At 43.9% G+C, this 14,181-nt stretch overlaps 1 protein-coding gene across 1 annotated transcript; it reads left to right on the plus strand.

Annotated features, from left to right (window-relative positions):
• The first annotated feature begins 1,878 nt into the window (after positions 1-1,878).
• On the plus strand, positions 1,879-3,833 carry LOC121399361. The gene is made up of 2 exons (XM_041579867.1): positions 1,879-1,940; positions 2,784-3,833. The coding sequence occupies exons 1-2, from the start codon at positions 1,892-1,894 to the stop codon at positions 3,371-3,373; spliced, it is 639 nt and encodes a 212-aa protein (XP_041435801.1). The 5' UTR covers positions 1,879-1,891; the 3' UTR covers positions 3,374-3,833.
• The last annotated feature ends 10,348 nt before the right edge of the window (positions 3,834-14,181 follow it).

Below are 14,181 nucleotides of genomic sequence, written 5' to 3' on the forward strand. Positions count from 1 at the left end.
AGGAGGCGGTTAGCGCTTAAACCGGATCTGGGTTGGGATAGCAAGGCGACTGATGTTTGGCTTCGGTTGATGACCTCACAGAGGTCACAACCCTTTCAATATCCCGCTGCACAACATACCCTTGGGGCACCCAGTGCAGCGGCCACTAGACGCCCCGGTTCCTGCTGGTTGTTTAATGAGGGACACTGCAGGTTCTACAGCCTTTGTAAGTTCAAACACGAGTGTTCCACTTGCGGAGGAGCCCATTCGGCACTCCGATGTTTTAAGAAATTCAAACCTACTACCCGTATTGGCTCCGGTAAGCCAGAGGACCCCAGTGAGCGTGCGAAGGATGTCCCCGTGGTTAGACAGTTATCCCAAGCGGAAGCCGCCCTACTTAGAGTTGGTTTTACCTATGGATTTTTCATCCCTTTTCAGTACTCGCCCTTTCCTACATTTGCTGAAAACTTGAAGAGTGCCGTTGACAACCCGGGGGTAGTTGCGCTGAAACTAGCTAAAGAAGTCCAGCTTGGCAGGGTAGCCGGCCCTTTTGACTATTTGCCTTTTCCCAATTTGCGGATGTCTCCTTTGGGCGTGGTACCTAAGAAGGAACCCGGAAAATTCCGGTTGATACACCACCTGTCTTACCCAAAGGGTACATCTGTGAATGATGGGATTAGCAAAGCGGCGGCAGCAGTGTCGTATATTTCCTTTGATCGGGCTGTCTCCTTGGTTAGGGCAGCCGGCTCGGGGGCGCTCCTTGCTAAGTCAGACATAGAATCAGCTTTCCGGCTCCTCCCGGTCCACAATGATTGCTTTCATTTGCTGGGGTGTCATTTCGACAATGCTATTTACTATGATATGTGCCTACCTATGGGCTGCGCAATCTCCTGCAGGTACTTTGAGGTTTTCAGCTCATTTTTGGAATGGGTAGTACGTACTGAAACGGGGTTCAATTCCGCGCTGCACTACCTTGACGATTTCCTTTTTGTGGGGCCCCGATCTTCCCTGGTGTGTGGTTCGTTGTTGAACGCATTCCAATTTTTCATGAACAAATTTGGGGTACCAGTGGCTTTGGATAAAACCGAAGGCCCCACTACGGTTCTCTCTTTTTTGGGCATAGAAATTGACTCCAATTTGATGGTTTTTAGGTTGCCACAAGACAAATTGCAAAAATTGAAGGACGCCATCACGGTGGCTCGACTCTGCAAAAAGGTGACACTTCAACAAATGCAATCGTTATTGGGGCTATTGGTTTTTGCCTGCCGCATTATGCCTATGGGCAGAGTGTTTTGCCGACGGCTGTCTCTGGCCACTCGTGGTGCTGAAAAACCCTATCACCACATTCGCATTACTAAACAGTTGCGAGGGGACTTAAGTGTCTGGCACTCTTTCCTAGGCATCTACAACGGCCATACTTGCTTATTGGGTGAGGAGGTCCAAAACAGTGAGGTGTCCTTATATACTGATGCGGCTGGTTCGACTGGTTTTGGAGCCGTACTTGGGAAGTCCTGGTGTGCGGGTCCTTGGCCAGCCACCTGGCTCGAGCTTGGTCTTTGCAGGAACCTAACTTTATTGGAACTTTTCCCCATCGTAGTTGCTCTTGAGCTCTGGGCTCCCGGCCTGGCCAATCGCAAGATTTGTTTTTGGACGGACAATATGAGTGTGGTGCATTGCATTAACAGGTTATCTTCCTCCTCCCTTCCTGTTTTGGCTTTGCTGAGACATTTGGTGTATTTGTGCTTAGCCCATAACATTTGGTTTCGTGCTAGGCACGTTCCAGGGAAGGTCAACTCCATTGCTGATGCTCTTTCTCGTTTTCAGTGGTCCAGGTTTCGACTGCTGGCTCCCGAGGCGGACGAGGAGGGTACGGAATGCCCAGCTTCCCTGTGGCCCTGGTGGAGACGAATTTATGAGTTTGATACAGGCATCGGTTACGGCAGCGACATGGAAGGGTTACGGTAATGCTTGGGCTGAGTGGGTACAAATGGGGCATGGCAGGTCCTTAGCCAGTGACGCTGACAGGCTGCAACTCACAATAGATTATTTGTTACAGGTGAGGGCAGAGGGCTATTCTGCCACAGTGGCTCAGAGACGTCTGTCGGGGCTTGCTTTTTATTTTAAGTTGGCGGGTTGGCATGACGTGACGAAACATTTTGTAATTTCCCAGGCGCTTAAAGGGTGGAAGAAGGAAGTAGTTAACAGGGAGAGCCGCCGGCCCGTCTCTTTTGCCCTGCTACGACAGTTAATTTTGGGTCTGCAGCAGGCAGTTAGTTCCCCTTATGAGATTTCCCTGTTTCAAACTGCTTTTAGCCTGGCATTTTTTGGTGCTCTTCGCATCAGCGAGCTGGTCCCCATGAGTAAGGTCAAACCAGGTGGCCTCCAGGCGGAGGACGTTATTCTTGGTAACTCTTTCATCCGTTTCCGAATCCGTAAATCTAAAACGGACATCTATGGGCAGGGGACTTGGGTGACTCTTTCGGCAATTGATGACGTAGCTTGCCCAGCAAGGCTTGCGACCGCATTTGCGGCGGTTAGGAAGCAGGGTGAGTGTTTTTTGTCTCATGAGGATGGTTCACCTCTGACTAGATATCAGTTTGATACTATTTTTAAGAAATGCTTGACTGCGTTGGGGCTCAACTCCAAGGAGTTTGGGACTCATTCCTTTCGAATAGGGGCAGCCACGGAGGCTAGTGTTCAGGGCATGAGTGAGGATCAGGTGAAGTGCATAGGCAGGTGGAAATCGAAATGTTATGCTGGATACATTCGACCACAGCTTCTTACTAACTGAATTTTCTTTACAGACGGATCATCTCCTGTGGTGCTTCTGGTGGGGCACTCATACATCTGTCGAGCGGCACTGCGTGCGGAGAATCGTCCAGGGGGAAAAAACCTTGGTTTTTCCGGCACACGTGTGATTTGGCGAGGCGTCAGTGGCATGCGGTGGCTGCAAGTACTCCCTGAGGTGGTTCGCTTTAGCCGAGCTTATGATGGCCCGCTGGTACTGGTAATTCACGCTGGGGGTAATGATTTGTGCCAAGTTCGGGTAGCTGAGCTTATTTCTCTCATAAAATCTGATATGGTTCGTTTCCCCCCATTTTTTATGGATTTGGTTATAGTTTGGTCTGAGTTGGTGCCCAGGTTGGCGTGGAGGGGTGCCCGCAATGTTGCTGCAGTTGATAGATCCCGCACCCTGCTTAATCAAAGAATCTCGCGTTTTGTGCATAGCCAGGGCTGGGTGGTGGTTCGGCACCGGCAATTGGAAACGGATACCCCCTTGTTAGCTGACGGGGTTCACCTTAATGAGGCCGGTCTAGATATATTTTTGTCGGGCTTGCGCGATGGTGTAGGGAGAGCCATTTCTCTTCTGGGTGGAGGTCGGAGTTCGGTGTAGGATTACACGAACTCCTAGTGGCGGTTATTGATCCTTTGCCTGTATTCGGCCTAGTATAAAAGGCGACACCACATGCCCACTGCACACAGTGGCCGGCATTCGGGGTAAGATATATAAGGTCATATACTTGACAGTTAACGAGATACGTTTTGAAATGGCAAGGATCGGGAATTAAATAAATATATACAGTATAAATAAAGCTGTGGCCGACTTTCACCCACTATTCTGTTTCAGTGTGTTTTATTCATAAATTAGCATTAAAGGGCTTATCCCTAGCTGGGGAATAAAGGTTAAGTTCTATAGGCTTAAACATCTTCACAGTCTGAGCAGCGCTGAAGCAAGTAGCGAAAGCGCTACTGACTGGGAGGGGGATTTCCCCCTTTGTAAGCAGTGGCGAAAATTCGCCAGCGTGTTTGCGCCTGGCGTCTTGGCGCCTGGCGTTTTTGCGCAGGGCAAGAACGGGGGGTGACGTCATCGCGCAGCGCGCATGCGCGCTTGTTCACAGGAACGGCCTTATAAGGCAGCGCCTCCCACTGAGCTTCCTCTTGGCGCCCATAGCAGCTACAGGGACAACTTCCCGCCCACCCACCCAGTGATAAATGATTCCATTGTTGTGTTGTTATGTTTAAAAAAAAAAATAAAAAAATAAAGGGGACGAGGTCTGAGGTTGTTCATTTTAATGTATATTTGTTGGATTTCAGTGTTCTTGTCACAGCGTGGCGGTTATTGATCCTTTGCCTGTATTCGGCCTAGTATAAAAGGCGACACCACATGCCCACTGCACACAGTGGCCGGCATTCGGGGTAAGATATATAAGGTCATATACTTGACAGTTAACGAGATACGTTTTGAAATGGCAAGGATCGGGAATTAAATAAATATATACAGTATAAATAAAGCTGTGGCCGACTTTCACCCACTATTCTGTTTCAGTGTGTTTTATTCATAAATTAGCATTAAAGGGCTTATCCCTAGCTGGGGAATAAAGGTTAAGTTCTATAGGCTTAAACATCTTCACAGTCAGCTCAGTACACTTCAGAACAGAATATGAACATGTTCCTTACCTGTAGCTCCTAATGCCAGGCTGTAAGTAGGTCTCTAATGCCACATATTGCAGGACACCAGGTTCATTGTTAACAGGCCTCACAAGTTTACTGATAGCAGTACTTACCTGAGGCTGCTGGACAGAGTTTCCAGTCTGCAGAGTTAGAGAGTGGGCGGGGCCATCTCCACTTGCTATAGCTGGCAGTTGCACAGGAATCACCTGATTATACTCAGCTGGTGTCTGCACATACAGAGGAATCCCATAATTGTGTTCAATGGGGGGATCACTTTACCAGTGGAACCCGCTGATTAAACTCAGGTGCTGTCTGCAGAAGCAGGTAACCAAAAGCAACTGCTGTGGTTACACAGAGGCAAATTGGATAATTGGTATCGCCTAACAGAGCCATGCACCGTTTCTAGCTGAAACCTATAAGGCGGACATTTTTTTTTTTTTTTTTTTAAATGACCTCCACCTTAGGAAAGTCTGCTGAGGGAGGCAGCTGGCCATGGAACCTGTCCTCCATTTAAAAGACAAGAAAAACAAAAGAAAAACAGGAGGCAGTAAGGCTCAGGCCCCTAACTAATTTTGCCTAATAATAGGCTGACCCTTTAACTGCCGCCTCCCTCGCCCATCCGTAAAAATAAAGGGTGTGTAGGGGCCACATACACCACTGCCCCTGGACGCCTTTTGGGCAGGTCAGGAGGGCACACCGGATGGGGGAACAAGCACTTGCCGTCGAATGCTCTGACAGCAATACAGAAACGCAACTGAAACACAGGCAGACCAGGAGTAGCAAACATTGCACACCAGTGCCTTACCTGATCCAGAAGCTGAAGCACAGACGACTCCAGGATATGAGGCCGAGTGCTGGGGAACAAAAGGTCCCATGGACCAAAAACCCCTGTCCCTAGGACGCCTTATGGGCAGGCCTATGCTTTCCCAAGGTTAAAAGAAAACCATTTTTGCTTCCGATGAGAGCAAAATGAGAAGGAAAAAAAGACGCCGGTAGGTGGGTGTGGCCGGTCTTTAAAGACTTGGGGAGGGTCCTTCTGATGGGAGCATGGGGGAGGGGCTAACCCAGTAAGTACTGACATGGAGTTCGTAAAGGGAAATATACCATGCCTGAAGTAGGGGCCTAAGTAGTCCTGAAAGCTCACATTATTTTTAATCTACTCAGTTTTTCTTTTTAGAAAAAAAGTGTCAATCCCTGGAAGTTGGTTTCTGCGATGCCATACAGATTACAGATAATTTTTTTTTTTTTTTCAACAATATTTTTTATTGTTTCACAAACAAATGCCAAATGTACATCACAAAAGTGTGGCAGGTCATCAAAAATAATGTAAACAGTCATGGGCGGTCACAAGTAAAATATCAGTGCACATTGACATCAACTTTGGTTACACAATAATAAAACAGTAAAATCAAAGAGCCACCTAGTCAGGAAATTGCATGGAAAGACTGGGAAATAGCAAAATAAGTCATCGGAACATTAATACATCACAAAAATAAAATCGAGTGATAGCAAGAGAGTCAAATGGAAAGAAGCTGATAAACATTGGGATCACTGTTGTCTGTACTCCAACCAGGGCTGCCAAATCCTTAGGAATTTATCATGGGTGTTATTGAGAAAACTAGCTAATTTTTCATTCACCATAATCCAATCCATTTTATGTTTAAAAGCTAGAATAGGAATAGCTCCAGCTTTCCATGCCTTAGCGATGGTTTGTTTCGCAGCCAAAAATATACATGTCAACAGTTTGTGTTGTAGTTTAGAGAAACCATCACATTTACCATTCAAAAGGGCTATCATTGGGTCTCTCCTCACATTAATGTTAAAAACAGAGAATATGATAGTGTGGATCCTAATCCAAAATCTAACCACCCTAGGGCACGTCCACCATATATGGTACATGGAACCAAGTTGTTGGCAGCCTCTAAAGCAATTGGGATCCGCCGTAGCAACCCCTTTCGCTATCCTATCAGGCGTCAAATACCATCGAAATAATACCTTGTAGGAGGCCTCCAGCAAAACAGTATTCATAGAACTAGATTTAGTGATTTCCCAACACTTCCCCCAATGTTCCATATCATATGAACATGAGATATCCTTCTCCCATGCCCTAACATAAGCGTGATCCCTTGGGTTTGATAGGTTATTTAAGGCGGAATACAATAGCGAGATCATTCCCGTGCGGAGGGAGGGGCGGATACACCAGCTTTCAAAAAATGTCAGACTATGTGGTGACCTTTCCCAGTGGGTTTTCAGTGAAGATATATAATGTAACACCTGCAACGCTCTAAAAATTTCAGATGACGGAAGGTCCCGTTGGGACTGGAGGAGAGCTATAGTAAGTGGGCCCCTAACGTTATAGCAGTCATAGATTCTAAGAATATTGCTAGAACTCCACCACCGGAAAAGGGCAACATTCTGTCCCGGCGTAAAATCCGGATTTTGGAGCAAAGGAGTAACCGGCGCCCATGGTGACATCAGTTTAGCTGAGTACCGAACACTATCCCAAACCTTCAAAGTGGCGCTCAAGCTAGGACTCTGGATCAAAGATCGTTTATGTGACATAGACCAAATTAACGCATCTGCTGAGTATGGGGCACAAATGTCGTTTTCCAATTGAACCCATTGCGGGCCCACCGTGCCCATATGTAGAAGCGGAATGGCAGTCAGTTGGGCAGCATAAAAGTAGTAAAGAAGGTTCGGGAGGCCCAAACCTCCCTGTGTCCTGGAAGCATATAAGGTCTTTTTATTAACCCGGGGTGGCTTATTATCCCATATATAGCGCATTATCTTCCCCTGAAATTCCTTCAAGTCCGGTAAACTAATGGAGACTGGTAGAGTACGGAAATAATACAAAAGTTTAGGTAGTATCGTCATCTTGATCGAGTTAATACGTCCCACCCAGGAAATATGATATCTACTCCATTCTTCCAGTAATTTAGTTAGGGAAACGTACAGTTTAGGGTAATTATGTTTGTATAAAGTCGAATACAGCGCGGTGAGGTTAACCCCCAATATTGAGATACAAATGGGCTGCCACTTAAAATCAAAGTTAAGCTTCAATAATTTAACCGCTTCGGGGGCAAGAGTCAGATTAAGAGCCTCAGATTTCTCATGATTGATAGTTAAGCCTGAAACATCCCCGAATTTCCCCAACAGGTCAAACAGATTAGGCAAAGAGGTAAGGGGTTGTGTCACAAGCATCGTTACATCATCTGCAAACAATGAGATTTTATGATGGGAACCATTAACTCGAAGACCGTGTATATTAGGATTAGCCCTGATAAGTGCTGCCAATGGTTCTATGGCAAGATCAAATAATATGGGGGACAATGGGCAGCCTTGTTTAGTGCCACGATGAATACCAAATAAAGAGGACTGATATCCCATCACCGATACATAAGCCGAGGGGGATTGATACAACGAATGTACCCAAGTTCGAAACTTCTGCCCAAAACCCCACAGATTAAGTATATGATGCAAATATGACCAAGACAGTGTGTCAAAAGCTTTCCCAATATCTCAGATTACAGATAATTTTTTTTAAAATTGTATCAGTATCCCTTTAATTTCTGTTCCCCATTCCAGAAAAGAAGGTTTTGAGTCCACATTCCATAAAAACCCACTGGGTTTTGATAGTCTTATATTTCACAAAACAGCAATGTTTTTCAATTCCTATGAAGGCTTAGTAAAGCAAGTGTTATGAGTAGTGATGGGCTAATCTGTGACGAAAAATTCACGAAACAAATAAGTCAATAGGCGTCCGAATAATTTTGACGCGCGACAATTCTGATGTGCAACATTTTTTTTTTGTCGCAGAGAATTTGTACCACTGTGAATTTTCGCCGCAGTTTCACGAAAACATTTGCAGTGGCAAATTGTGGAAATTCGCCACAAATCCATGCCTGGCGAACAAATTCGCCCATCACTAGTTAGGAGTTCCTTTAGTGACTCCTGTGACTAAGTATGTCCAGTGTACTGTATATAAGGTACTATTAGAATAGTTATCAGCATAATGACTTCAGCAAGAAGCTTTAGTTTGATGAGATAGCTAATTTTTATGCTTATAAATGACTCCAAAGCATGACCGAGTCAAAGTACTGTTCAGAACAACCAGAAAACTTTAATTAACTACACCTTGGGGCACATTTACTAAAGAGTGAATTGTGTTTTTTTAAATCCGGTCGGGTGATGGTAGGTGATCCAGGGGTCCCAAACCTTCGCGAATTGTTCCTGTTTGTCTAGTGCTATACTCGTCAACTTTTCCATAATGAACACTCCATCTATCCTGGTTTTTACATCAGAAAAAAACAATTTCGGAGTCAGCCAGGCTTTTGCTATCACCTGCTTTGTGGCCGTGAAAAAATGTGTAATTAAGGAGTATTGTGCCCTAGAGATAGCGTCAATTTTTTTGTGTAGGAGAGCTTCCTCAGGCCGTTTAGGTTTAGGTTCACTTGCAATACTGAATAGATCAGGTGGTATACCCGGATCCATAGGCGTTGTGCTCTGGTACAGTGCCAAAATATATGAGCCATTGTTCCAGCCTCGGAACAACCTCTAAAACAATTAGGGTTGGTTCGGGGATTCCATTTAGCTATGCGACTCGGAACTAAGTACCATCTGCTAATAACTTTATATACAGTTTCCTGCGCTAAAACGTTGGTGGAAGCACGTTTGGCACTTTTTTTCCTGCCAGTCTTGATCTTGCAATGTTAACGTCAATTCCATGTTCCACCTTTGTACATATTTTAAAGAGGCTATAGGCTGAGTATTAATGCTTTGATGGTAAATATGACTAAGAGAGCCTTTCATACTTGGCCGATGTAGGCATAATGATTCAAAAAAAGTGTTAGGGCTAAAGGAGCATTTTTTCTGCACCGAAGTTAAGTAATGTCGGATTTGATTATATCTAGACATTTCCCGATCTGGGATACTATATCTATCTTTTAAAAACGACCAACTTATTATGTTTCCATGTAGTATGAAATGCCGTACATGGGTGAGGTTATTGTCACTCCACCAACTAAACTGTTTTGGTTGTAGCCCGGGCAAGAAAATCGGATTGTTAAATAAAGGCGCCATCGGTTGGTGTTTAGATATCCAATTGGGATTAGCTTTGATTTTGTGCCATATAGATAATGTGTGTTTTATTGTTGGAAAAGTCTCTGATCTATGGGAGTGCTTATGTGTCCAAAGAAAATCTCCCAGAAAGTTACATTGACAAATAGCTTGTTCCAATACAACCCATTTGGGAGGTTGAAGTAGAACAAACCAGTTCAACATTTGAGCTACCTGTGCTATAGAGTATTCACGAAGGTTTGAGACACTCAATCCCCCCATGGTTCTATGCCTATATAGTAGGCTCCGAGCAAGCCTTCTATTATTCCAAATTAACTGGAGACATGCATTTTGCAACCGAGATAACCAGTCTGCTGGTGGTGCTAAAGGAAGGGTGCGAAACAAATAAAGAATCCGAGGTAATATACTCATTTTTATGATATTAACCCTGCCAAACCACGAAACTGAAAGACTTTCCCAGGACTTCAGATCATCCATCAGGTGCTTAATGAAATTTTTATGATTAGTTTCACATAACGTGCCATAAGAATCTGTTAGGTGGATTCCCAAATACTTAAAGGAAAACTATATCCCCAAAATGAATACTTAAGCAACAGATAGTTTATATCAAATTGAATGACATATTAAAGAATCTTACCAAACTGGAATATATATTTACATAAATATTGCCCTTTTACATCTCTTGCCTTGAACCACCATTTCGTGACTCTATCTGTGCTGCCTCAGAGATCACCTGACCAGAAATACTACAACTCTAACTGTAACAGGAAGAAGTGAGGAAGCAAAAGGCAGAACTCTGTCTGTTAATTGGCTCATGTGACCTTACATGTGGTTTGTATGTGAGCACAGTGAATCTTACGATCTCAGGGGGCGGCCCTTATTTTTTAAAATGGCAATTTTCTATTTATGATTACCCAATGGCACATACTACTAGAAAAGTATATTATTATGATAATGGTTCATTTACATGAAGCAGGGTTTTACACATGAGCTGTTTTACTCAGTATCTTTTAATAGAGACCTACATTGTTTGGGGGGTATAGTTTTCCTTTAATAGATGTATTCGTCCAGGCGAAATCGAAATTGAGCTTCAACAATTTTATCATACTAGAGGACATATTAAGGGGTAATGCTTCAGATTTGGACACATTAATCTTCAGACCTGAAATCCCGTAAAATTTATCCAGAACACTAAACAAGTTTGGCAAAGAAATCATAGGTTTCAACAAAGTCAATAGCAAATCGTCAGCATATAAACAACATTTATGTTCTTGGTTCTCCACATTTATTCCACTGACATCCTGATTTTGTCGTATCAATGCCGCCAAGTATTCCATTGCCATTACAAATAAAATTGGTGACATTGGGCACCCCTGTCTTGTGCCTCTTTCAATTATAGTGGGGGTAGTAAGAAATCCATGATGTTTTATTTGAGCCGTGGGGTAATCATATAGAGCCTGAATAGAAGACAGAAAAGTCCCCGGAAACCCATATCGAAGCAGGACATACTTAAGAAAGTCCCAGGACAGTGAATCAAAGGCTTTCTCTATATCCAGTGAGAGGAGCACTGCAGGAGTGCCCCTCTCACTGGCCCAAAAGATTAGATCAATTGCCCTGCGGATGTTATCAGAGGGTTGTCTGTTAGGGACAAAGCTGGCCTGATCACTATCAAGGAGATCAGACAGAAACGTGTTCATTCGTTTAGCTAATATTTTCCCAATTAACTTCATATCATGATTCAATAAAGTGATCGGTCTGTGGTTTTCAATTACTTAATTACTATCCTTATTAGGTTTGGGAATAGCTGTTATAAAAGCTCTAAGAGAATCTGGGACAAACCGGTCTCCTGCTCTTATTGAATTAAATAGATTCACGATATGTGGGGTCAATTCTTTAGTGAAAGCCTTGTAATATGGGCATGTTAACCCGTCAGGTCCCGGGGCCTTTTGTGCCTTCAACGATTTAATAGCCCATTGTACTTCCTCCGCGGTAATAGCCTGATCCATAAAAGCCTTCTGTTCTAAAGTTAAAGTGGGAAGCCTTATTTCTCGGAACAATAAATCTGCTTTACATTTATCAAAATTCGTATGGTGCTTATACAGTTGTGAATAGAAGTCCTGAAATGACTCTGCTATTTTCTGGGGATTGGCTGTAATGGCCCGTTTTAGTTAGAATACTATGTATAGGGGGTACTTTATTTATATTCCGTAATTTATTCGCTAACATAGTGTCAATTTTATTGGCTTTTGTGTAGAACCTTTGTTTCATCCATCTAAGTTGTTTCTCTGTATCTTCCATAAGGTACAGATTCAATTCCGTTCTAAGTTGTCTAATATGACGGGAACCTTCATTACTAGGGTTTGCTCGAAATGTCTGTTCTGCCTGTTCCAGTTGACATGTCAATTGGCGGACTCGTTCCCTTTTTTCCTTCTGGAACATATTTTAATAAGAATTCCCCTAATATAGGGTTTGTGGGCTTCCCAAATTACCGACTGCCTGAGGTCCGGGGTGTCATTAATCCGAAAATAAGAAATTAACTCCCCTTCTAGTTGCGTACGCACTTGTGGGTTCGTGAGAATGGCTTCGTTCAGTCGCCATACAGGAGCTATCTTGGGGGATTGTAAATTTTGTATTGTGATTCTCACAGGATTAAGATCGGACCAAGAACACACCGGAATTCTAGCAGAAACAACATTTGTGGTTAAGGAGACACTAAGCAACACATAATCTATTCTAGAGTATGTTCCATTAGGGTTAGAATAGAAAGTATAGTCATTCTTAAAGGGGTTGCGCTCTCTCCAGGCATCAGCCAGTCCCATAGACTGTAGTTTAGTATGTATAACTTTAGACAGAGGTTCAACATATTTCTTATTGGGATTTAAAGGATCAAACCTATCCAGTCTAGCATTTAATGTTGCGTTTAGATCACCTACAATTATAATTTGCCCTTGAGTATGCTTAGACAGTGATGTAAAGAACCTGTTATAACATTTACTCTGTTTGCTATTGGGACTGTAGACCGATGCCAAGGTAGAGCGCCTCCCCTATGGTACAGACAATTATGACAAAATGACCCTGTGGGTCTGGTATACATTTCAATAGGTTGAAAGGCAAATTTTTATGAATAAAAATTCCAACCCCTTTCTGCTTTTTTTCCGCATTAGCTAGAAAAACATGTGGAAATTGAACATGAAAATACGTAGGCTGTGATACTTTGGAAAAGTGCGTCTCCTGAAGGAACAGTACCTGTTTTCCCATGGACATATAATAGCGAAATGCCATTGAGCGTTTGTGAGGGCTATTAAAGCCCTTCACGTTATGAGTGAGAAATACAGCCATCGGAAGGTTGAGGAGTGACGTTCAAAAATCATGTGCAATGTCCAGGTACAATAGGATATGCCATTCCAGTCTAAAGTAACATAGTTCAAGACCGTGGTCAATTCAGAAAAATTAAAATCAAAAGATAAGCAAAAAAAAAAAAAAAGTCATAGCAAGAGACAAAAAAATACTTAACTGTAGTAGCAAACAAATCCAAACTGCAATCCAGTGTGGATCCAAAAAAACTCAGCCATGGAGTAGAGGCCACGAAGGCGTATCCCGCCATGTCGTGGAAAATCTTCCCTAATGGCGGCATCACCGATGGTGTGGTGTAAGCTGTGAAGGAGCGATGTCCGTGGCTTATGTAGCGTGCCTATGTGACTAAGCCGTCTTCGACGTCCTGTCTTCGGGTCGTCTTCAATGGTGTCTGTTCCCATAAAGTGGCCAACGGGCCCTGTGGCGATGCACATGGTAAGATAGGCAGCACTCTCGGACTGCCAGAAGCGATCTCGTTCCCAATGATCCGTAACGCCCGAAGAACAGACAGTCCTTCTTCTGATGACTTAACAACATGCTGTTTATTATTGTAGTTAGTTAAAGGTAAGCTTAAATGGGACCCCCAACGGTACAAAATTTTCTGTTGTTGAAGAAGTTGCGTAATAGGGCGTAATGCTTGTCGTCGTTGTATTGTTGCACCCGCCAAGTCAGAGAAAATTTGATACGGATGGGAGTTATAATTCAAGTCTACAACACCTCTAACTGCCGCCATTACAGTTTCCTTAGTGGTATAATAGTGGAATCTGAGAACAATATCTCTAGGTGTCCCATTGTCTCTCCTGGGGCCCAGTGCCCTATGCACTCTGTCCAACTCTAATCAGGTTTTAGGCATTTCAGGAACCAATGTGGCCAGTAGCGCAGGGATGTCCTTATGCAAGTCTTTGACATCTTCACTGAGCCCCCTAATGCGAATATTGTTTCTACGGGACCTATTCTCGTAGTCTTCCAGGCTCTCCAACAAATCGTCATGCTGGGCAGATAGCCGGGCTATAGAGGCTTCGTGTGCATTAACCTGAACAACAACTTTGTCAAGTTTCAATTCAACCTGATCTGTGCGGTGGCCCAACTCTCGGATCTCCCTCGTAAGCTGCGCAGTTATATAAGCTGACATTTCCTCCAGCTCAGTGTGCAATAATGTTTTAAATTTGTGGAGGAGATTTATGTCGCTAATGTGTGGGGAGTCCTGAACTGTGCCCGAATAAGCGCTTACCGGACTATCCGTCGGGACATCCTCTGAATGCGTAGGGGAAGTTGGGCTTGGCTCCGCCATCTTGGGAGTATTCACCGCCGCGTCGTTCG

This window comes from Xenopus laevis, chromosome 1S (genome assembly GCF_017654675.1).
Source record: "Xenopus laevis strain J_2021 chromosome 1S, Xenopus_laevis_v10.1, whole genome shotgun sequence".
NCBI classification, from domain to species: Eukaryota; Metazoa; Chordata; class Amphibia; order Anura; family Pipidae; genus Xenopus; species Xenopus laevis.